Source organism: Bubalus bubalis, chromosome 8 (genome assembly GCF_019923935.1).
Source record: "Bubalus bubalis isolate 160015118507 breed Murrah chromosome 8, NDDB_SH_1, whole genome shotgun sequence".
NCBI classification, from domain to species: domain Eukaryota; kingdom Metazoa; phylum Chordata; class Mammalia; order Artiodactyla; family Bovidae; genus Bubalus; species Bubalus bubalis.
In genome coordinates, this window is record NC_059164.1 from 21,758,425 (window position 1) to 21,785,221 (window position 26,797).

At 35.2% G+C, this 26,797-nt stretch overlaps 1 protein-coding gene across 3 annotated transcripts in view; it reads right to left on the bottom strand.

The window, feature by feature from the left end:
- The window catches only part of ETV1 (ETS variant transcription factor 1), a 98,069-nt gene that overhangs the window by 20,861 nt on the left and 50,411 nt on the right, over window positions 1–26,797 (bottom strand). For all 3 annotated transcript variants that reach the window (XM_006061772.4, XM_006061771.4, XM_006061775.4), the window contains 3 exons: window positions 24,077–24,206; window positions 20,798–20,986; window positions 16,197–16,444 (listed from right to left, as the gene is read on the bottom strand). In XM_006061772.4, the coding sequence (XP_006061834.2) occupies window positions 16,197–16,444; window positions 20,798–20,986; window positions 24,077–24,206 (567 nt within the window). The remainder of the gene's footprint in view (window positions 1–16,196; window positions 16,445–20,797; window positions 20,987–24,076; window positions 24,207–26,797) is intronic.

Consider the following 26,797-nt stretch of genomic DNA (forward strand, 5'->3'; position numbering starts at 1 on the left):
ATGGCGATCCCTAATAGCAATAACGTCAAAAAGCATCTAGCAATCAATAGTTTACAAGCTGAAAATAGTGTCAAACTCATTTTCAAACATTTTATTGTGCTGTGCCTTCTTTAAAGTATTATGCAGTTTATAGTTCTAACCCTATAAAAGGCAGGGTTAAACCTTGTTTTCTGATGTCAGTGCTTATAATAGGGTTGCAATGGAGCTGATCTTCTGGGTCACCAAATAATTAGCAATCCATTTTATCCCAACTTCTTAACCAATGGTACTTCAAATTAATGTTTAATGTTATTTTGATTTATTGCCAAGGCATAAGGTCCCTCATGCAGCTGGGCCTGGAAGGGACTCTGTTAATGACTCTGCCATCAGCTCAGCAGCTGCTTAGAGGCAAGCATTTTGTTGAACTGATGTTGACACCCTGCCACAAAATACTTTTACTGACTGCTGCACAGCTGGAGTGTGGCTGTAAAAACAGCTGGCTGGCTCTGGAGGCAGCTAGAAAACGTACAGGTTAAACTCTATTATATATAAGAGGGACTAAATGTAGCCCTTCCTCCCCAGAGGGGGAGAAAAGAAGTTCAAGCATTTCTGAGAAAGTTGAAGGGCCAGTTTATAAAAGTACTCCAACATCACACAAAATAAGCATATTCTGGAAAACTAGACATTGGACATCAAAGATAGGATTCGATGGGTAATTTCACGAACACTCAGGTATTTACCGAACTGGACGATTTACTGTTTTCTGCTGTGCTTTAATATTCTTCATAAATTCTCCTTATTAATCTATGATGTATAAAGTATACTAATTTAAAATTCACCATAAATTAATAACATAAAATACACCTGATGCCAGGCTTCCATTACATTTCCAAAGGTTCAACTTATGATCTAAGTTCTAAAAAAAAAAGCATCAAACAGCAATTTAGAAAAAAATGCATATATGAGAATATATTTGTGTTTATGCCAGCTCTTATACTATTTATTACACCTCAGGGTAAATAAAATTAACATCTAGCTCTTGAAATTGAGACACTTGGTTGCATTGTCTAAATTCAGTCTGTCTTTAAATTCAGCATCCTTCATACAGAAAAGAGAAGCCTGAAAAAAATATGGTTAAGAGGAGTTTATTTCCCTAAAGTAACTAAAGTCATGTTATCCTAAAGTGATATCAGTTAATTTATGACCATCAGAGTGGGTCAGACTCTAATCAAATTGTAGAAACATTTCCAAAGTGATTATTCAATCAAATGACTAACATGGTTAATTAGGAGCCATAAACATTGCTCTGAAGTTCATCAAAGTAATGACTTGCCCAGAAAAATTACTGCTAATTAAATTGCCTGCTGCTTTCATTTCTACCTTATCTAATAAAAAATCCAACCAATGAAGTTTGGCATTATATTTTAACTTTTGCTAAATGTTCAACTCAGATCCAAACTAGCCAAGTGGTGACTTCAAAGGCAAATGTTTTGTAGCAGGGAATAGAGGCATTTCATACGTATTCATTTATGTTTATTCATGAAATAAAACTTCCATAATTCAGTGACAATCATAAGCTGCAGTTTAGCCTATGCACAAATGTTAAGGCGACTGCATATTTACACTGTCTTACTATGCATCTATAATTACAATCTTAGGACCATTAGTATGGCAGTGATTACAAACATATACCTTGTCATCTAAGAGACCTGGTTTTGAAATCTCAGTTCTGATATTTTGTGGGAGTAAAACATTTTGTTATTTATTTAACATCTCTCTCAACCTCCACATCTGTAAAATGGGAATCACAGTGATTTCCTTCAAAGATAAGACCATATGGAACAAGCCATGGGTAACATTATGCCCAGTTTCTGAGAACACTAAGAATTTAATACAAGGCACTTATTATTAACAGAATCTATTTTTAAGTGAATCGCATAAGTATTTAAAGTGTGTGAACCACAGTACTTACAACAAAAAGTAATTATGTATCAAAATTATTTTTGTATCTTAATTTTCTATTCTTATATAAGGTATCTACTGAGATGGCTGACATTGCTTATTCATATGCTTACTCATAATATTCTTCATAAATATATTAACCTGTGATATTTAAAATATTGATTTTAAATTCATTATAAATTTATGATGTATAAGGTTTAAGTGAGATGCTCCATTATATTTTCAAAATATTTGGAGGTACTTCTTTTAAGCTTCCTTTTTACAGTATTATCCCCCAATTTTGTTGCTATATTTAGACTTTCATTTAAAAAATTTTAAATTCAGTCTGTAAATTGAATCATGTATATTTAATTTAGGATAAATAATTTTTTTTAATTTTGAAACTTATGGATCAAAGAGCATGTCATAAAGACACAGCCAAATCAGCTTGCAGAAACTGAACTGCTTATAATTTGTCACAGATGAGTTCATGGTGATGAAAGCTGATCTAATATGCTGCAAAAACTCAAAGCAGCAAAACACTGTTGTTATTTTAATGCCCTAAACACTGTGGGGGGAAGTTAAGAGTAAACTAACACCCTAAACTACCTGATTTGATTAATCTTCACCTTTAGTAATACTGTTAAAATTTCCTTTAAATACAGATGTGAAGGTATGAAACTAAAAACTCAGTTTCTGTTTCTTGACCTGCATTTTACAGCTGTATTGGGAAATATAATACTGATTTGGGAAGCTTTACCAAAGATCTGCTCACGAAGTGCAGTTGTGCATTTGCCAGGCACTTTTCTGGTTTGCCTAAGTGCTACCCTGTAGTACAGAATGAAGGTTCCTCTCCAGGGCATGGTTTGCCTAAAATTTCTAGGAGCTGAACAGGCCAGATCAGAGAGGAACTATCTGCCACATTTGTATGAGACATCCCTACAATGTGTTGAAACTGTTCGTCATCAAATAGTGTACAAACCTGAAAACACTCCAGATTGCAAATTCTATTTAAGAGGAGAAAGCACCTTGCTTTCATTTGATGCTTGTAGTTAAATTTCTGAAAAAAATAATTACTGTGATAACTTAATTAAGCATACAAATCTCAAAAAAGTAAATGAGAAACCCCAGTAAAATAGGAATACATTGGATGTTGTATTTTAATGTGATTTTTACTTTCATATCAGTGTGCAATGCAGGGATGGATTGATTACACACTTAACTAACTCCTTGAGGAGGTGATGTGAGAAAATCAGGTCCACCTAAATTTGTTTAATGCATAAAGATGATGGTGGAAAATTTAGCACATTAAAAGCGAAGGGCCACAGGTATACATGTGTTCCCCATCCTGAACCAAAACTAATACAGTTATGTAAAGTTTAAAAATAAAATAAAATTTAAAAAAAAAAAAAAAAGCGAAGGGCCAAAATTAGTGTATTGACATAAATCAGAAATTAACAGGTACTTGGTGAGAAATATGTTTCTGTGTTTGTGTATTTCAATGTAAACATAGGAGTTTAAATAAGTTTTGCAAAAACATTTACCAAAAAAAAATTGAGCTGTACCAAGAACTAATGGCATCAATTTCATTCAAGAAACATGAGTATAATGACAGATCTTGCCTAAGTTTTGTCTGTCTTAAATTTAATTTTTTTGTTTCTCCTCATTTCCTGGCAAACTCACAGTTTAACATTTAAAATCCAAAGGTTTCCAGGGTATGTAAATAACATAAACTTCGTAAGGATGTATTTAAAAGCAGAACTATTCACATACATACTAGTGTGTCATCCTTTGACTCTGCATATCCACTTGCTACGTGAATAGTTTTTATAGGTGATCAAGAAAACATATTTTATGAAGTTCCCTGAAAAAGATGCTAATGTGAGAAATTTTTTTTTTTACACCCATACAATCTATTATGGAACAAACCTGAAAATAATTAGTTCTAAAAATAAGGCCCAGTATCAGTATGTTTGAATTAAAGTGTGGCGAAATCAAGTGTGATGGCTAAACCGTCGAGTTTTATAAGAGGTATCTGTTGTCACTCACAAAATCTGTATGTGAATGTAATAACTTAGTCATTGAAACTCATGTGAAGAAGGCAGAAAAGCTGGAGTTTTACTTCATTCACACTCAGATGGGAAATTTGTCATTAGGATTTTTAGTAAACTGTAAAAATGAATAATGTAAAATCTGCAGAGAGATTTCTTTTGTCACAGTTCAGATGTATTGAATCTACTGCTAACATACTTTGAGGACAGAAAGAGAACTATGTCAGTCTTTGTATGCCCAGAATAGTGCTTGCAAAGCTTTAAAAAAGAAAAAAAAAAAAAAAGAGCTTAAACAGTTATCTGCAGTCAGATGCTTTTAAAACTTAAAGGCTACATAATTTAAAAGAACTAAAGGCCAGGGAAGCCTGGAGTGCTGCAGTCCATGGGGTGGCAAAGAGTAGGACATGACTGACTGACTGAACAACAACAACATAATCTAAAATAACAGGATAGACTTTTACCACAAACTTCTCTTGGAAGCATCTCTTTTTAGGGTGAGGACAATATCCTACACAAATAACAACCACCTTCAAACAGGATTGGCTTATTGTGATCTACTTGGCTCACTGTTGTACACGTTTTATAAGTGTGTCGAGGTTTTGTTGTTAAGAGTTGAAAATAAAGCTGAAATGATAGGAAATACAGTTACATAAAATAAGTACAATTTTAACTTTGACTATTTATTAATATTAGATATTACTGTACTCTAACAACCAGTAGAAGTTTAAAAGAAAAGATACCATTAGTTGCCCAAACAAGCCCCCCCAAACTTTCTGAGGTGGGGGAATTTTTTACGATGAGCTTCAATACTGAATTGTTCCCTTTCTGGAATCCACGTGATCTAAAACAAATACACCAGGAATTGTCTTCTCACTTTCATTTCTCCCTGGATCACCACAATATTCAGATGATTTCATCTACTTGCTTTGAACACAGGTAGTCCTAGTAATAAGTTGAGTAGAATTGTTTCACTACATTAGAAACATCCTAATACTATAGTATCTTATTGGTCATACACAACATGATTGCTTTAACATAAGAACTTCCCTATTCTGTCTTGTCCTTTAGCACCAAAGTGTATTTGTAAATGTTAGATGTAACGGTGGCATTTCATTCAAGAACTAGCAACAGTCTTGGAGGAAATCTCTAGACGATAAAAATCATACCAACAGAAATCCTTATTCTAATTGCCTGGACCCTTAATACTTTAACATTTACAAGCATGGTCATATTGAATCCTTCAGTCAGTTCAGTTCAGTCGCTCAGTCGTGTCCAACTCTTCGCAGCCCCATGGACTGCTGCACAAAAACACAAAAGGTATAGGGATCATTTGTCCCTTTCTATGAATGACGCAACTGAGGACAAAAGAGGTAACGATGCCTGCTCAAAATGACACCAGTTAGTAAATAGCTAACAGGTCCAGGGTTTAGTATAATGTTTCCAGTGTCATACAAAGTGGGTGGTTTTATTTTTTAACACTAAGAATAATAAAAACAAGTGAATGAAAACAGTGGACTGTGAGCGCCCACACTGAGTGGAAGGGTTAGCAGAACGGAACATTTAAGGATACTTTTCTAAACTTCAGAGAACAGTAAATACATCACAATGACACATGCATGTCGTTCTTTTAGTCTTGCCTTGCTCTGTTTTTCACATGTGCCTTTGAATAGCTGTCTTTGTAAAATTTCCAAGACTGTATTAGAAGCAATTCAATAGAAAATGCACATACAGGATAACAAAAACAATCAGCTATTTAATTTGACAAAAATTCCTTGAGAAGATTTCCATTAAGTTATACACGTTAGGTAAAAATGTTTTATGAAATATAAAGTCTCCTTTTTCTCTAAACTATTAAATAGTTAAGTCCCTAAAGGATAGAGTATAAAAAATTCTATAACAATATTCTAAACCTAAAAATATATACTCAGATATATACACTCGTAAAAAAAATATTTATTTCCCTCTCTTATTCACTTTTATGAAGCACACACACAGGGAGAGATTCAAATGTACATCCTTAAACTGTCTCATTTAATTGCAAATCTTAAAGTTGCACACATGAAAACTTTGTATATTCATTTCACCCACTTGGAATAAGCATTTCTGGGCCTAAGCATCGTGGTCATTTTCTTTAAAAAGAAACTAAAAATCCCACCCTAAAAAAGTACACTCCCCTCCCCATTCTAATTCCCCTTTTTCATGCTAGTACAGCTCACAAGCCAACTATCCCTCCCTTCCCCCTTTCCTGCCTGTAAAATCCAAGTTAGACAAACACTGTGTGGCTGAAATGACATATTTGAATGGAATTCAGACCCACCAGTTCCTGTTTATGTTTCTGATTTGAGAATGTTGTCTTCTCCGTTCACTATACATTATGAACACTGCACGGCCATAAATAGTGTCAGGTTACATGCAGGCAGGACCAATGAGCATTAATCATTACTTCCAGTCAACTGGCAAAAGCAGCAGCTGATGGAACACTACACCCTTCAGCTCTGTATAAATGGACATTCCAGAGAGTCAGAGTGCGTATGTGTGTGTGTGTCTGTATGTTTTTCCTTTCAGTCTCCATTTTATGAATGAAACTCCAGGCTCTATAGAGTCCATTCATGTCGGAGAAATGCTTACAGGGCTCTGCCTCGAGGGATCAATCAGTCATGGGTAAAACTGATATGATTGGTTTAAAACAGCCTTCAGCCTTCCATTACTGACTTAAAATGCAGTCCCTGTCCATTTGACCTGTGTTAATGCATAAAGAGTAAATCCAGACCATGGTCTCAATTCTCAAATCAAATCACTAGCCAATGCCACTTACTGTAACTGTAGATTTAGAGCATATTGAAGTATTTCTTAGAAAAACTCACAGAGTGGACCAAATCTTGGAGAGATTTGCTATTTTCACTCAGAACTGAAATAGGAAAACTCATGTGAGATCTGATAAGCAAAAAAAGGCAATGTCAAGTTGTGAGGCCAATCCATGACCTCTCTTATAATAACAAGATCAATTAGGAAGACATCACCATCACTTTTCACATTTGAAGCACCTAAAAATCAGAGATTATGTGACCTACTAATCCACAAATTACTGGCTGAATAAAAGAAAATTATCTTTGGATGTCAGGGAAACAGGTAAGATGTTACCATTTTCTGAACAATCCAATAACTCATTCCTTTAAATTCCCAAGTGATTTTCCAATTCTTCGAGTGACAGTTTTAATGTTAAGAGGGAAAAAAAATCAGTTGCCTTGTTTCAGGAGAAAATGTGACCATAAGCAAATGATGCTCTGTCATGGAGTAGGGCCAACGCTTGGCCTTTGGGAGTGTTAAATATCAGGTACAAAAAGCCAAAGTTCATGGAACCATAATCATCACTACACTGGAAATTACTAAAGATGGTAATACTTAAAAATATCTAGAGTTTTTAGGAGGGAAAAAAGCTATTTATGAGCAATTATGGGAACAATTTGTAAAGACTCAGTCCTCTACCAAATACTGTCAAAACATATCATGGGTTTTATCAGCCATCTGTAACTTGGTCCTTGACCCTGAAGGGAAGAAAATACTTCTTTCTTCCAGTGACCTGAAGCCATTTTGCGAACTGGTTGCAGTCAACAATCCCTGGATAGATCTTTAACTGATTTCTCAAGGAATCTTCACTATGCTTACAGAAGAAGGAATGAGAAGAAACACGAAAAATGCATGGTCTTTGGTTTTAAATGTGTGCAAGATTTGCTAATATGATGTTATAATAATTTAATATTTATCTCCTAATTTCTAATATCTGCCAAATAAAATGATAGTAAATAAATAAAGTTACCAGCATATTTAACTTTGAACTAAAATTAGAATACTTGACATAGCCAGGAGAGATGATAAGGAAACCTACAACATGTCATCCACAGAAAATACAGAACAGAACAAGACTGCTGAAGAGTCAATATATATTCAATTACTAATTCCTGAATAATATTCTTTTTTCAAGGCTTAAAAAAAACTTCAGTATCTAGAACTAGTTTCCATGGTGGTTCAAAGATAGGTAAGTAAAAATGATGAAGTAAAGCTGAATATTTACAAACGTCATATTTCGTATTTTTAAAAATTAGAATTATAATTATCTGTCTTGAGGCCTTCCATTTTGGAAATGACAAAGCTTTATGGCAGACCTGAAAGTGTAAAATAAGTATCAGGAGCTGCTGCTAAGTCGCTTCAGTCGTGTCTGTGCGACCCCATAGACGGCAGCCCACCAGGCTCCCCCGTCCCTGGGATTCTCCAGGCAAGAACACTGGAGTGGGTTGCCATTTCCTTCTCCAATGCATGAAAGTGAAAAGTGAAAGTGAAGTCGCTCAGTCGTGTCCGACTCTTAGCGACCCCATGGACTGCAGCCTACCAGGCTCCTCCATCCATGGGATTTTCCAGGCAAGACTACTGGAGTGGGGTGCCATTGCCTTCTCCGAGTATCAGGAGCCCTTACTTCTATTCTCACTGTTCCATCTAAATCTAATTAGCATTTTCAACAGTTTTCTTTTGCCTTCACTCCACTCCTTGTTATTTCTTGAATAATATTTTTGGTTGTTTACTTACGTATGGATCAACTGTTCATTAAGCATGTAAGAATATTTGTCATAAAACATAAATGAGGCCAATTTCCCTAAAATACATATCTCCTCTTATAAAGTAAATAATCAGGAATCATTAAAATAAAAAAAGATATCCTGATGACAGAATTCCTGAGATATTACTACAGTAGTAGTAGTATAGTAGTAGTAACAATCATAATAGTAATAATTTAGAAATCAACTACTGAGTAAATTTAGCCTTCTGAATTGTCTATTTTTAATTTTGAGCAAGTTGAACCAGTTGATGAGGCCCTGACAAATCATCTTCAACCCAAAATAAAGCACTATTTACTCATATTTCTATGTGGCTGCAGAAAATAATTATCTTTTTCTTGCTCTACTAGCTATTGATTTCATCCCATAAATTTAAAATCATATTCTAAATTTTACAAGAAAAATTCCAAGAATGCTCACTAAGAGCAGTGTTAGGAATTACTTCACTATTTTCTTTGCTATTTAAGATGAGTACCCATCAACACAGCAAAACATAGAATAACATTTACAACATAAAAATTTTCTCTCACCATTTCAGAAACCCAAGACTATTTAACTCTGATGACTGCAGTACCAGCTTGGGCCTATGTGACTACCAGATATATTTGTCAGTTCTAACAGTTGAAAGTTAAACACATTTCTAGTTTTTAACATATTTAACATGAGCTAAATATTTTGCATTTATTTGATCATTTCTCTGCCTACATATAATTTTTATACATGCTAAGAACAGATAATTATTCTCTAAATTTGAAGGTTTGTCTACTGGCCTTCAATAAAGTCCTTAGATGATGAAGAAGTATATGGAGAACGTAGAAAGGGTTGCTTGGATTTAAAATTGGAAGTGAGAAAAGGCCTATCTTATTTTTCCAAATGTAAGCTTTCTTTACATATTTCAGTTCTTCATAAGTTTTCTACTAAAAAATAGATTGAGCTGACACCAGTTTGAAAATGATGCTTGTATTTTAAGCCATCAAGTGATCAAGTGTTTTTAACAGAGTGAAGTGCAATAAGAAAGAACACTCAGACAAATTCAAAGTTTACATAATCAAAGAATTTTAGAGCTGGCTATGATGTGTTCTTTGGAAGAAATGATGCTAAAGCTGAAACTCCAATACTTGGCCACCTCCTGCGAAGAGTTGACTCATTGGAAAAGACTGATGCTGGGAGGGATTGGGGGCAGGAGGAGAAGGGGACGACAGAGGCTGAGATGGCTGGATGGCATCACCGACTCGATGGACCTGAGTTTGGGTGAACTCCGGGAGTTGGTGATGGACAGGGAGGCCTGGTGTGCTGCAATTCATCGGGTCGCAGAGTCGGACATGACTGAGCGACTGAACTGATGACACTGATTTGTTACTTTTCCTTCTAATTATCATTCATCCTTTTTCAGAACTATTAGGAAAAGTCACTTATCTGACAATCTCAAATTTTGATAATGTTTATGGTGCATAATGGCAACCCACTCCAGTGTTCTTGCCTGGAGAATCCTAGGGACGGGGGAGCCTGGTGGGCTGCTGTCTATGGGGTCGCACAGAGTCGGACACGCTGAAGCGACTTAGCAGCATGGTGCATTTTTAAAAAGGAGACAGAACACATTTTAATCCAAAATATCATTTGAGGTTTTATATTTTCCTGTCTTACAACAGTGAGTACCTAACAATCAGAATAAAATTTGAGTACTATCTAACATGAAATGAATACCTTCAAATTAGAAAAAGCATACCTTAGGTTTTAATGCAAATGTTTTCATTGCCCTGCATCATGTAGAGCTTTTCAAAATCATATGCAAATATTCAGGCTAAAATTAGAGAAAAGAATAAATAATACATCTAACAAATTATGAATTAAAAAGCTTTACTTTGGACAATTATATAGAAAGACTGTAAACTGTACACTAAGAATAAGTTCTAGTTTTGGCTGCTTCACAGGAGAACTGTGAAAGTGATGGTAGTTAACGTGAATGAGACTTGGACATTTTATCTCTACAGTGGAGTGTAAAGAAGGAATTTCAATGAGGTGATCCCCAAGAGCTTTCATGAGCTTAAAGACTTATGATTCTATGAAACAACTATTTGTGTCAATTTCCCAATTGAAAATAATGTCGCATTTGCCAACACATACATATGACATGCCTCCAAACTGAAAGAAGGACTCATCAGTACCAGAAGGAATGACCCTAAAAAACACAATGACCTTAAAAAACAATTACAAAATACAGAAACCTTTTCTTTAGAAAACATGATTCCAGCTTTCTCCCCTACCCTCTACAACTACTTCCTTCCCTCCTAAAGCTACAAGCATGTACTTTCCCCCATTTTCTTATTTCAGAAACACTTCTTCCTGTCTCTGAAAGTTCTTTCCCTTCTTCATTCCCAGCTTCTGGCTAAAACTGCTCCAGCACATGGTGGGGAGGCAGCTTTTCAAATTAATTAAAGTAACAGAATAGGCCCGGAGTGTTAAAAACACTTTATTAATGTATCACCTCTTCAATCAACTACTGGGTTAAGATTTTTAGTCACCACGCCCAAATGCAAGTAACATAGCAGCATTAAATAATGGGGCTTCAAGCACAGCGCAGGGATGAACCTGAAACCTACCAGGTATCATACTCATTCTCCTCCCTCTCTAAGGCCGCCCTGGAAACAAAGGAATACAAAGCCAGGTTTGCAACAAATGAGACTATGTCCTTCTTTATTTAGTGTTCTTTTTACTTATAGGACTGATATGATTAACTTGGACACTTCTCTTTTTCAACTCTAAATTGGTTGATACTTGACAATTTAATACTCTGTCTGATTAGAAAAGCTGTACTAAGCATAATTAAAAGACAAAGCACTTTATAGACAAAGTAGATACTGACTATAATATCACTGCCTATATAGCGCTACAGTGTTTCTATACTGGGTCTTATTTTTGCCTGAGCCACACTTGACGTGTATAATTTTTTTATGTAATAGTCTCATTTCATTAAATATTATTAAAAGTCTGGCTTCTAATGACTGCATAATATTTGCTATTGAGAGCCATAACTTACATTACCAATTACTCTATGATATACCTCCACCACTAAATATTCATCATGTGTCTCCCCTTCCATAAGATAATTTTCTGACAGTGAAAATAGCTGATCAAAGTGTATGAACATTTTGTGCTGATATTTTCTTGAGTTAAACTTTAGTTTCATGTGTTCACCACCCTCCTAAAAATACTACCCTTAGCTATCCAAAACCAAAACAAAAGACCAGTCAATGAACACATAAATTCTAACAAAATATGTTGTTGCAAATATCTAAAATATTTACCTCATTGGGCATTCAGAATCTGCAAAACCTCATCTGCGAGTATGAAAACGGGAAAACAGCCACAATTTTATTTAAATAGAGCACTGTATCCATATGAAGCACAGTGCTTACTCAATTCTTTTGAACTCAGCCACAGGGGCAAAAAAAGAAGAAATCAGATTGGATTCAGTAAAACCCAACCAACCAACAAAAAGCCTGTGTCCCTGCTTTGTGCAGTGATATCAGGCTAGAGAAACAGAGAAGGAAAACAACAATAATAGATAATTACATCTATTATTGTACTGGACTGTTGAGAACTTAATATTATAATCATGATCATATTGTACTGGTTCATCAAATTGGCCCTAAATAGCAATTGTTTTCTATCTTTTCAGAGTCCTCTGATGTAAGTTTTTTTCCCTTTCTCTTCATAAAAAGTTCTACTCTACTAACATAATATTTTGTAATTTTTAGCTTAAATACTCAGCAGTTGAAATTGCATTCCTGTAATTATAATTAAGACTAATAGACCTTCCATTTCCCATGTCATAATTAATGTCAGGCTTTATTAGAGCATAATCATGTTGCCTTTTCACTTACAAAGCTTCTTTTATTTTCACAACATTTATGTTATATTGAATTAAGCAATGAAGAGTTCTAGAGGCCTTCTTAAAGGACAATCTGTGGATCATAGATGCTGAATAAAAGGATTATGAAATGTTTCTCGCATTGTCTTTAGATTACATAGAGTATTTTCTAATGTGCTATTTGTTCCACATCAGTAAGTGAACTAAGCACTCAATAATTCAGGGATAAATACATTATATTTTCTAAAAAAAGATTAATAAATTGCCAGCGAGGATGAAAGAACTAAAGACAATAAAACAAAATATCTGGAGATCATACTCGTGACAGCAATGAAGGACATATGCAGATGTGTCAACCTAATTGCAGCAAGTGGGTGGTCAGTATAGCACACTCGGAAAGGCACAGGTTAATTTTTCATCAGCCCTGGTTACAGTTACTACAGTCCTTCAGACCACATCCGTTCAGAAGATGTAACTTTACTATTGAACTATTTATTTTACTATTTATTCAAGCAAAACTGAACTGTATCTTATTGGCAATATTGAAATTAGAATTCAAAGGTACTGTCCAACTTTAACAACTTGAAATATAATTTAGAGGGGAGAAAGTAACATACATTAACAACTTCTTAAATATTAAACAAATATTCCAGAAGTCATTTGCAAGGTATATGGTAACTTACAAAAAAAGATGCCCTACGTACCTTTAAAACAGGATACGCACTCTTTATGGACTGAATGATCAAGTTCCCTAAAATTTATTGTGAAGCCTTAATGCTTAACATGACGGTATTTGGAGAGGAGAGCTTGGAGAGGTAATTAGAATAAGACCAGGCCATGAGGGTGGGGCCCTCATGGTGGAATTAGTATCTTTAAAGGAAGAGAAAGAGAGAGGAGAGCTCTGTCTTTCTCTGTTACATGATGACACCGTGAGTAAGTAGCAATCTGCAAGCCAGGAAGAGAAGACTCATCAGGAAATGAATCTGCTGGCAGTTTTGATCTTGGACTTTCCAGCCTATAGAACTGTGAGAGTTAAATGTCTGCTGTTTAAGCTTTCCAATTGATGGTATCTGATGATAGCAGGCTGAGCTAAAGCATGGACTATCCTTTTTTGGTTATAAGTAACTGAATCTGTGCCTCTGAGGGCCAGACAGCAACTGACTTAGAACTCTATATTACATATGGCCCAAAACTAAAGCAATTAAACCTCACAGTATCAGTTCTTCTTTTTTTTTTTTTTTCCCCTCATTGGATTACTTAAATCTTTTTATTTGGTTCACATCTTTTTAAGAAAAGTTACACATTCTCAATACCATGTTATATATGATTTTATATATGATATAAATATAAGAAGAATGTTGTATTAATATAAATATATGCATATTTACATATAATAATATAAATAGATGGAAAACCAAAGAATCAAGAAAATGATTCCAATTATAATCTTTCTGAGATATAAAATCATTTCTAGAAAACATGAACAAATTTCTAAAAATGCTATGCCCTGCAGTTCCTTCTGAACCAATTATTTGGGCTAGTTTAAATGATTTACCTGCAAAGTTTCTTGAAATCACAATGAATTCAAAAAACTGTGTAGCAAATTAAAATGAGGTTTGGAGAATCAGGATAACATCAGTTAACAGGATTAGAAATTTACAGAAAAAAATGAACCTTATCTATAATAAAGCCGATGGTAGTACAGGGTTCTTAATTATGCACATAAAGCATGGACAAATATAAAAGGTTCTAAACTATAACCACTATGGTACATTGTAGGTTGGTCTTGAAATTACAGGGTCTGGGACAAGCATTCAAAGAAAGTCCCTCATGTCATATGTTTAAATGTTTAGAACTATATGGGGATTTCCCTGGTGGTCCAATGGTTAAGACTTTGCCTTTCAGTGCAAGGGGTGCAGGTTTGATCCCTGGTTGGGAAACTAAGATCCCAGATGCCTGGCAGCCAAGAAACCAAAACATGAAACAAAAGCAATCTTGTAACAAATTCAATAGAGATTTTTAAAATGGTCCATACCAAAAACATCTTTAAAAAAAGCTTTTAAAACTATGAATCAAACAAACTTATAAATAAATATGTTCTCTCCTCCTATTTGAAAATGTGATAACATAGCAACTAGGAAGGCCAGGTCAAACCTAGACTTTGGGGAAATTTCTAGAATGAGAACTGAAAGAGAAAATGGTATGGAGCCAGTTTTCAGTTTTCAGACCCCAGCCCACCCCATTTCCTGCCTTACTTCCTATATCCCTCAAGCCCACACTGCTCCATACCACAGGAGCCTCACACACCAAACCTATGGGTACAACCAAGCTCCATCCTCATCCTCTCACAAACAGCTGCCCGTTGGCCACCTCCTTGGACTTAAGAGGTATACACAGGAGCAATGTGTTCTGCCTGGAAAACCAGGCCTGGGATGAACTTGCTCCGGTCCTGGAAGTAGATTCAGGGCTGACTGGGCAGGGAAGGCATGGGTCCTGGGTAGCTAGTGTACCTTCTAGAAGTAGAGTCCGAGTCTCTCAGCAGAAATTCCTCTAAGTTCTTTGAACTTGTTGTCCAATGAGAAAAGGATGGCCGGAAGGAGGCTCTCAGTAGGGCTCCTTCTTGCTGAGCTTTAAGATCAGTTTATAATAAAATAGGTAACTTTATCCAAGTTAACTCAAGACAAGGAAGCAAGACCAGGAGACAGTTTTCCTTCATCAAGTGGAACTGATAGAAAAACTCAGCAGAGTTATGCCTAGAGAAGCAATTGTTCCTTCATAAAGAATATCCATAACTTTTTTCCACATGAAAGGAAGTCACTTTGCTTTCAAATATTTTTAAGTCTACAACCATCTATTGATCATGCTTACAATAATGTTAGCAATTTTTTTGCCTGGTGCCCTTCTTAGAAGCATTAGCTTTTATTTCATACTATTTTTCAAAATTCCCAAGATTTCTGAAAGGCAGGTGTCTTGATTTTGAAAAATGTATTCATTTTGTAAAACAAATTCATTTTGTTTGAATGTAAGACAATTCATTTCGTAAATGTATTTTGAATGTGATTCATTTTGAATGTATTCAATTCATTTTGTAAAATAAAATGAATACAGATTATGTAATTTTTCTGAGTTCTCAAGGTTGAATATTGGCAAAGTTTTTGGCAACATTAACAATAGACAAAAATGGTCTTTATTTCCAGGTAACCCAATTCTCCACTTTGACATACTTAGCAGGGCCTTTCTGGCTCAGTGAGACAACAGCTAAGCTTTATTATTGCTATTTTTGCTATTCTTTGTCCAATATAGAAGAATTCTTATTCTTGCCTTGGAATCTTGCCATACCAACAAAGAAAAAAATAGTTAATAAGCAATAAGTTAGTACAGAATATTACTTTCTGTAAATATTGTCATTAAATAATGCCACAGGAGCAAATGGGAAAAAAAAAGCCCAGAATTTAGAAAAGAACAATCCTGTTACTCTCCTGGCCTGAGATAGGAGAGCTTAATTTTACAAATTGTACTTTTCCTCAAATAGGTTTCATTCCTAGACACTATTTCAGCCATCGACTCATGCCAAAATGGTTTGATAGTCCAACTCTTCACATAAAGAGAAAGATTCAAAGAAGGAATAAATCAGAAAGTTTCAACCAAAAAATGGTCAGGAGCCACCTAACCTGCAGCCAACACTAATGAAAGCAACAAGCAAGTGAAAAGATATCATAAATGTAACTTAAAGCACAGGCCTACCTGAATCGTATGCAAAATCTCTGGGCTCCTGTTTAATCATCAGAGGAGGGGGGAAGCTTTGGCTGGCTGCACCACCAACCATGGTGTTGTGTTCATACACTGGGTCGTGGTACTCCTGCTTAAAGCCTTGAGGTGGGAAGGGGATGTTTGGCTCAGACATCTGCCGTTGGTACATGGGACGTCCTTCCCTTGGCATTGTTGGCAAAGGAGGAAAGGAATTACAGGGTTCAGAAAGTTGGCGGCGAAATCTGGGAAATAAGAGAGCATATTTCAAATAAAAAGGTAACGAGAAATAGCCTTTAAAAATACTGGCACAATTTTTAACTGCTTAGTTAGTGAACATGACACCAGCTGACTGACCCAAAGTGTAAATCTTCAATGAAGATGAGATTTCTCCTTCCTGGGTCAGTAGCAATATGCTTACTAATCATAATACACCTTGTGTTCCTCTTCTAATTAGTTCCATTCAGCACCATTTCAGTGTATTACCAGAAGTTAAAGGTGTGCCTCAAGTAAGGCTAAGGAGAGCAATGTAGCATTTGCAAGAAATACATACCCTGACAGTTAAAATGCCCAGTGAGAAATCAACTTGGTAGCTCACCAAATTTCCTTATGAAGTGAGTTAAAATAATTATAGACAAGGAAAAAAAAGCAAAACAGAGACTCTGGAAAGAATCTGATCTCAAATTGCATCCTCTATCTTTTAATTGTTATCAAGCTAATCAACAAACAAAAAATCAACCAAATAAAAACCTCCTTAATGGTTTTCCATTTCTTATCATCAATTACTGAGGAAAGAAGAAAGGAATGGCTTTCTTTTCAAATGGGTGGGACTCTTACATCTTCAACAATGTCCTAAAGAACACTGTATTCTAATGAGAAATTAAACTGGGCAATATTATAGAGAATGAAATCCAAGCTAGTTTTTAAAGACCACTTCTTTACTGTCAAAACAGCAACACAGAACACACTGGCTTCCGAGAGCTTCAGACAAAATATAAGGTCGATAAAAATAAGCATAAAATATTACAGCAGCCCTCTGAAGATGGAAAGAACATGCATGCATCACATAGCGTTGCAACACGTCATGATGTTAGGTCATGTGGAAGCTCCGAGGCCTTGGCAGAAGGCTGCCGGTGAGTTTCTACACTCCTTCCTTCTTGGTTATCTACTGTACTAACTGGCTCATCACATCATCATTCAGTTCTGCGCGTCTCATCCTAATACCATTGACCCACCACAAAGATGTGGATTAATTAAAGATTTAAAAGTGCTCTAAAATGCCCAGGAGTGCTTAAAAATAACCTATCCGACATTCCTATGAGCAAATGTATGCCTATTAATTCCCCTGCACCCTTCTAAAAGCATTCCTGTGACTTTAATTTGGAGAGTTAACATTTAATTTTGGTAATGTTAAATGAAAACAAGGGAAAAGCAAAAGAATGGCAGAGCGATTGCTTTAGCGTTTCTCAGAACACTCCACCCTGTGATTTAACTCTAGCCTCACCAGCTGCCATGAAAAGCACTGAAATTCCAACTACACCTGCAGAAAACCAACTTAGAAACTCAGATATTGCCAAACAGTTAGGCTGACTGGCACTGCATTCATTTCCCTTCTCTTGCTTATTTCATTAGCCAAAAAAAGAAACAGAAATTATCATTAAGAACTGTCAAGGAGTGAATCGGAAAATTGTAACTTGAAGTTAAAATAAGAACTCTTGCTCACTTGGGAAGCCACACAAGGAAGTTAATAATACTTCTGCTAAAAGCTTTGTTTTTTTAAAAAAAAAAAAAGTCAAGCCATTTGTTTGCAGGAGTCAACGTGATTCCAGTTGGTACTCACTGAGGACCATGCATATATCAACACACATATGCTTCCTAAGAAACTACAAGTTTGTGGGGACGTTCTTATGACTGATGGTAAAGAGAAATGGACTCAGAAGCTTCTGGAAGAGAGTGCATGGGTAAGGAGAGCACGCTGATGAACTTTTGGGTATAGAAAAACAGCATCTAAGTGGTGGGAAACAGAGAAAAAGAGACAGGACTCCTGCACAGTGGGTTCAGGGAAAAGTGGCAAAGGGCTGGACCGAGGAGCAGAGAGAGGCAGAGGAGAGGAAGTGGGGTGCAGCCCAGTTGGCCATGAAGTGTTCCCTGAGAGAGGTTGGGTGCTGGGCTGGAGGGGGCTATTTGGGGACAGGATCTGTTCCCAGAGCAAATTTGCCATTTATAACTGAGGGACTGTCATTTGTTGGCGAGAGCTCTCCAAGAAATCCTCCTCAGAAACATACGGCTTCAGAGATTTTCCTGGGATGGGCCAGCTGGTACTGGCCTCCACGCTCCGCAGGGGACACTGGGAAAAGACCTGAGCTTCCCTCTCTTAGTTCCGGGCCGGCTGTTCGCAGTCTCAAATATTTGACTTCAAGTAGAGACGCTCAAATGGATTTGGCTATGGCAGCTCTAGTTAGGTCACCTAAAAACAGCCACACTGCTTGTTTAGCAGTCACCTTCCGTAAGAGAGAACTTCAGAGAGCGCCAACCGTTCCACCTCTAATTCTGACCCTCGTCTGAGGGGTGAGAGGCTTGGTACCAAGAACTCTGGGAAGTGCCCAGAAGTAGACAAAACAAAACTTGCTTTTTTCTGCATCGTCCTCTCTATCCCCCCATCAGTCCTACACAATGTGCATCTGTTTAATGGCCCACCTGGCAATAAGATTTCTTTCATCTGTATTTACAAAACTGTTTACACAGATGCTCATACCATTACACTCTGAGAAAGTCTCAGGTCCACAGGGTGAGAAGAAAAAGATAATGGACAGCGTTTCATAACCAAAGCACCAGAGGACACAGGGATGGAAACCAAGGTAGAAACATTATTACTTGGTTTCATGCTGGCAAGAATGCTTTCATCTTATCCTTTCATATCAGAAGAGTGACTGAAATTGAGATTGAGTCCCATTAAATAATCTATAAAAAGCAGAGCTGAGTATTCCCTTATTTTCAGCCCATCTTTGGGTTTCCTTTGCTGATCTGGAGGATTCCTTTGGCTGAGCTATTTTTATAATGCTGTGTCAGAACCCCTTTGCACAGGCTTATTGTTAAATTTGGGGTTCTCTGGTGTCTCAGAAGGTAAAGAATCTGCCTGCAATGCAGGAGACCTGGGTTCGATCCCTCGGTTGGGAAGATCCCCTGGGAAAGTGAATGGCAACCCACTCCAGTATTCTTGCCTGGAGAATTCCATGGACAGAGGAGCCTGGCGTGCTGCAGTCTATGGGGTCGCAAACAGTCAGACAGAACTGAGCAACTGAACAACAACATCATGCTAATCATGCTCTCGAGATTATGCCTGTTGTATCTGTTTGATAGAAATACTACTATTTCATGGCATGTTACTATACATCTCTTTCCAATTCCACATTCAGGGTTGTCATACTGATAGCTTGGAATCTGCCATGGGGGCAATATTTACATCACAGACTCATCAAATGCTAAAGATCAATGTCTTTTGGGTTTTCTTCCATAGATCCTATTGTTAACCATTTACCAACACACCACTTGTTCTACATAAGTACAGGGTAGAAGGGGAAAAAAAGAAATGCTGTATACAACTGAACTGTGTTTTTAAGTTGTATTATTAAGGCCTTTAAGGGTCCTTCAATATTTTATTTAAACACAAATTTTTAAATCTCTAAGAGTTGAGAATTACCTGACATAGGATATTCTCTATGTTGTGTCTTGCCTTGTTCCTTTTTAAGTAATACTAATTCAGTCTCTATCACTTTAATGTTATATTCTCAGTGTTCAGGGTCATGCATCTACTGACATTAAATATCCATCACTTGCAAAGGAGGAAAGAGAGTTCTGTCATATAAGTTCTCTTCTGGAAAACTATGTACAGCTAAACCAGTCAGTCTAAGGTAAAGAACCTAATTCCATAAGCCATCTACTAAAATTAGTCTCCTAACTTTATTTTTCAAGTACACACATATGCTCATAAAAATGGGATGATCTGATTTAAAGTTTAAGTGAAGCAATTTAATTCAAGCAAAGAGAAAGGGAAATGTTCAAATGTCAGTATATAGATTAATTTTCCATTTTAGCAACCAATTTAAATGTTTATAAAGGAATGTTTACAAATGACCTTCTCCACAAATTATTTATAGCTAAAGACAGAGCAAACTCTAAAAATATTTTGCACAGATGTGCAAAATTAATGTACTCGCCTTGAATTTACTATAGGTCCTAGGAAGTGGTAAAAGGAATTTCTTCCAAGAATGCTAAAAACAGTTTTGCTTTGTTGTTTTTTTTTTTTTTTTAAATGGTACTTGCAGTTACCAAGGGATAAGGGGTAGGGAGGAATAAATTGGGAGATTGGGATTGACATATGCACATTACCATTGATAAAATAGATAACTAATAAGGATATATTTCATAGCACTGGAAACTCTACTCAATACTCTGTAGTGACCTATATGGGAAAAGAATCAAAAAAAGAGTAGATATATGTATAACTGATTCACTTTGCTGTATAGCAGAAACTAACACACACATTGTAAATCAACTATATTCCAATAACCTTTTTTTTTAAGGTACTTGCACTTTACCTGTGATCCATGGGGTAGCTGCTGTCTTGGATGGGCTGCGATGGAGGGAGGTGAGCTGGGAAGGCGCGGTCAGGCTTTGAAGTGTGAGCTGAGTTGGGAGATGCATGGTGCAGGGGGGACACTGGAGTGCTGGATGGTGTTGGGGGGTTGGAGGGCCTCATTCCCACTTGTGGCTTCTGATCATAGGCACTACCCAAGAGACAAGAGAAGAGAGAATGTATGCTTCTTGGGAAAAATTAATACTCCGTCCCCCCCACCAAAACAGGTCAAGGAAAGAAAACAATATTTCAGGCTAAAGTCCTAAGGAAGCTTAGAATGGTATGGCTTTTGGTTTTTGCAATTCCAAAACATGTAATCATCAAAACAGCCACACACTTAAAACAGAAAATAGGATAATGTATCACTTGGAAACAGCATAAATATAAACCATCTATTTTTAATACATATACAAACAACATAACATAAGGAAAATCTCTGTCAGCAAAAGCAGTGACATTATTTCCATCTATTCTTCGTTGTTGTTTTTTTTGGCCACACTGTGAGACATGCAGGATCCTAGGAGGGATCGAACTTATGCTCCCTGCATTGCAAGTGTGGAGTTTTAACCACTGAACTACCAAGGAAGTCCCCATTACCATCTGTTCTTGATATGTCTCCTTAAGCAAGTTTCATAGATCTTTTCTAGATCATTAAATATTTCTGATATTATAATCCTTCTATATTACAGAAGACTTTAGAATAAGAAGTCGTATCAGTTTAACGAGATGCAGATCATACCTGACTCGCCTTTATTTGCTGTAGAATTCTAAGAAGCCGATGCTTTTGCCTTATTTTCATTCTTTTAGTGTAAAATAAATGATGCCTGGCATTAACTTCCTCACACGAGATAATAAAGATTTATGAGGCAAATTAAAACGTCTCTGATATATTTAAACCTTCTTGGAGCATAAGAATAGGCACAAAATAATGTTCTTAAGAATAAAATCCTGTTATCACAGTCTAACTTCTAAACATAATTACAAAAGAATAAAATGAGTAAGCTTGTTTTTATACACATTATGAATTTAAGTTGCAGTCTTTAGCATAGTTCTCAGGGATATGATTTAACTAATTCTTCTAATCTAAAAATACTTTATTGAAAACATTATATTTAAGTTTCTGAACAAAAAATATCTAGGTTAAAATACTCTGTTTCCTTTTAAGATAAAAAAGCATTTGCCAGTATATTTTTTCTTTAAAAAAGAAACTTAAAAAAAATGACTTATGTAATAATTTATCCTGTTGCTCCATCCATACAAAAGAATTACATCCACTCATGAAACTACAGAAGTAGAGGAGTATGGGCTGCATAAGTCTTTCTTCCTTTACAGCAAAGTCCACAAACTCATACTATTTGGTTCCACCTGTTTCCTTTACCAGTATTTCTGAATGAGAATGTACTTCTTTTATAAAATGGTTCACCTGTCTCATTCCCATGTGAAAAATAATGATACAACTTCTGTCCTAAGATATTACTTTTTTCTCATAAAATGCTATACTGCATTACACTGTTCATATAGAAATGGAAAAAGCAGTATTAACCCAATAAATCACTGTGGGAATTATTGGTCTTCGAGAAGAATCTCAAAATATACAGGTAATTCTACCATTAATTTATGAAAGTCAGATGTCATTTTTTTAAAATATGTCTATAAAGCAGTAGTTCTTCCATAATCACACTTCTGATCAATGCTAAAATGCAATGACAATTCTATACCTATTTGGTTTATTAATTAAAAATTCTCCAATATGTTAAATAATTATTCTGTGAATACATAGTACTCATAAGGAGAAAATGCAAAAATTAAAAATGTGATAAAATAAAACTCAGATTGATCAATACTGTTTTATCTGAACTCAGTATGCTTTAATAGTAGGCTTCTATAAGAGAGATAATTTTTAAAAACTTTGCAGTTCAACTGAACCACCTTCATCATTTCAGACTCTGCTGAACTGTCTAGGAAAGAAGATGTAGAAGACAAGTTTGCAAGAACAAATAGTAATGAAATATCCAAGCACTGGTCAGGTACCATGAAACTATGCAAATCAAAGTTTTTTGAATCTTAAATATCTTAAAAAACGAACTAGTGAATGTAACAAAAAGGAAGTAGACTCACAGATGCAAAGAACAAGTGAATGCTTTTCAGTGGGTAGAGGGAAGCAGGAAGAGCAATATAGGGGTAGGAGATTAAGAGGTACAAATTACTAGGAGTAAAATAATCTATAAGAACATATTGTACAACACTGGCAGTGTAGCCAATATTTTATAATAACTATAAATGGAGCATAACTTTAAATATTGTGAATCATTGTACACCTCTAACCTTCAGCTATTCTTTGATTTGAAGAATGGGAAAAAAAATAACATTATTCTGCAGAAGGAAACAGAGTATAGGTAAAAAAAAAAAAATCTGAGGAAACAGAAGACTCCTCTGAATCATAATGCATTATGAACTTGAACTTGAATCAACATAATTTATAAGACCGCAAATATCTGTAATCATTTTTATAAGTTTCTAAACTAACTCCTTTAAAGGACTATGTCTCTACTGTAATTGAGAGTAATAACATACAATATACAGAGCCAACTTTTTCCTTATGCAATTAGGGGCCAATATGAAAAGTAGCAGAATGCAATTTACTGTGAAGGGTTTTTAATGAACATACATGTTATCAAATTTTCCAACAAAGGAACAATGTACTTCTACTGCTCCACCCTTTATTATCATCAGAAGGAACAACTGGGTTTTTAACAGATAATAGCCTCTGCTAAGCCTTATAAAATTCTAACTTTACTGCAACTGACCATGAATGCATCTTATAGATCATCTGCAAAGCCTGTCAGATAACTAATGTACTGTTCAGACCTGCCAAATGCTTCATTGTTTTCCCCCTACAAACTCTAAAGTGCATAATGCATTCTTTCTAATGAGAACTGAACTTTCCGTACCTGCTCATGCCACCTAAGACCCTTTTTACAATCTCAGGATGCATCATCCCCTAACGGTTGTGGAAAAGCAGCTCATGATCTGGATAAAAATTACTGCTTTAAAATGATTCTAGAAGTATATGATCAGACAGTAAACGGTCCTTTTGAGTTCTGCTCAACACATGACCTAATTAGCTTGTTACATGTTGAAGATGTAACTCTTATAAAATACGACTTGAGATTTTATATTATGGTAAATTTGTGTTTCTGTAAGAACCATCAGGTGCTCACTATACACTCAATTACTTTACCTGACATTGTACAGGCACTTTTCTCCATAGCTGAATTTAAAGGGCTGTTCTTGACTGCAGGCAGAGCCGAGTTCTGAACATGGACTGTGGGGTTCTTTCTTGATTTTCAGTGGGAGGCCATGAAAAGCCACTAGAAAACAAAACAAAAATACCCACAAAAATGAAATCCTGTTAGGAATTAAGTACACTAACCTGTTCTATCCCTCTTGGTTAAAATGTCACTAACATTTCCTATTAACTCTCATACATAAGAAAAATCACACTGGAAAAATTTCATGCAAGAAAAGATTCTGGAGAATCCTATATACTCTCCATATACTCATTGTTTGCTTTTATTGTATAACAAAATGCATGCTTGAACTTTCTCATTACTGAAAGTGAAATCAACTACTTGTAACTGGCTTAGCTGACACTAACAAAATGAGAAGTTCAGTTTTCAGAAAATATGCTTGAAAATATTTCAGCAAGTTTTCCAATAACTCAAGCAGGGGAAAAAAAAAAACACAACTGACTATTCAAGAATTAACTGAAAATAGGAGCATAATTTTAAGAGTTAACTGAAAGGAAAATATTTCAAGTGCATCAATAGTAATGGTTTAATGGAATAAAAACTGAACTATGACGAAGAAACCCCAGCTGCCGTTCTTAGAGTAACTAATGATACTTTGGACAAAAGGATAAAAACTCAATGTCTTTGTGGCCAGTGCTTATATATTAAACTACAGATAAAAGTACTTGTCTAACTACTTAAGAGAAGTGTGAAGATACATTGTGAGAAATACATTAAAGTTATTTTTTGTATATTATGACCATAAAGCAATTATTCTATATGAAATGTTAGTTTCTGCTTTTTCATATGACATTGTCATGTCATTACTGTTCAATATAATATAAAGATAATATCACAAAATATGAAGAAATATGTATCTTTAGGTTGGAATCATATCTCTCAAACCAAAAAATAAAATAAGGTTATATATTTTTGTTATTTTAAATGAAGCTGAAAAAAAATATATACTAGAGATCCTCAAAATAACTGAAGTTTTAGTAAAAATGGAAAAATAAATAAAAAGATAAGAGGAAAAACAGACATGAGAATGAATTTTAGTTTCATACAATATGCACAGGTATGAATAATCAAGGATAAGCCCAAAAAGGACGCACTGTGGATAGTTATCCCAACTCTGTAAAACCTGAGATTAAAATACAAAATATTAAGTACATACACTATAAATGAAGAGAAGAGAAGAGAAACTTTGTGGTTTATGATGCCATTCAATCTTGATCATAACGTTACAGCATTATAAACTTGTACTAGCTTGAATGTCATATATAATTTTAGTATAAGAAATTGATATCAAGAACTATCAAGCTCCAAGAAAATAAATTTGTTTATATAAGCACATAATTTTGACTGAAATGTTCAGTGATATTCAAGAAACATCTGAAACACTGTGGAAAACAAATTTGTCACCTAAATTAGTTGTCTAAGGAAAACTTAATAAATAATAATACAATTATTTCACTGAGTGATCTATTTCAAAGTATTTTTTCTAATTTAATGTGTGTTTAATATACCTACTCAGAGTAGAGAGTCAGAGGAACAGAAACAAAGGGAAAATTATGTATGTTTTCATATGCAAATGGTACATATGTTCCTTAACTTTACCAAGTCAGAAAGTTATAATTTATAAAATGCTAAGATGAAAGAGGCTTAACAACCTCAGGATTCACTTCATAACATGAGGACTTGCTTGGATTCTGATTTGAACATAACAACTAAAAGAGACAACTTTCCAATGAGTAAGACATTTCAATGGGGACTAGGTAAGAAATTATTGTTAATTTTGTTGAATGTCATAATGACATGGCAGTTGTTCCCCAAAAAAGTTTAAAGCTAAAGCTTCATAAAATATTTACGGATAAAAAAATAAGTCCTAGAATTTCGTTAAAATAATCTAGAAAAAGATGTGTAGGGGAAGAATCAAATAGAAAAATGTTGATAGATGTTAAAAGCAGACTGATAGGTCAGTGAGAGTTCATTACATTATTCTCTTTACTTTTATCTAAATTCTAAATTCACAAGATAAAATGCTTTTAAATTATGAAACAAAAACACAAAGGATTTAAAGTAGCATCCTTTAAGAAAATTTTTTCCCTCTGCATGTGTATGTGTGTGTGTGTATGCTACTTCTTAGAATGACAGATATTGCACAATGAAATCTTGTAATATGTTAATCATGTATTTGCTGCTTTCTTAACAAATAGTTTTCAACTCTTTATGACTTACTTGAACATATACAACAAAATGTGCATACCTTAAGTTCAGCACTTTAGATTAAGTATTGGGTTTTATATTTTCCTAAGAAAAAGCAGTACCAACATCAAAGGAACTCAAATTATACCTGAGAGATCAGAACTAATTTGTATGAATAAAAATGGATAAGATCTCAAAAGCTAATAAATTGGCAGTACGATGCAAAGTTGATCATATTTATCAAAATATCAGACATTACAGAGACTACTATATTCAACATTACTGTTTTAAAAGTGTTTGGGACCACGAAGTAGGAAAGGATTAGTGAACAGGATGCAAACGCATTAACCATAGAAGAAAATAATCTATGAATTAGGCTTCACTGCAATTAAGAACTTCTCTTCCCCAAGACACTAAGCTACACACACCAAGAAGTTACTTGCTATAGAAAGATCAAAGATATC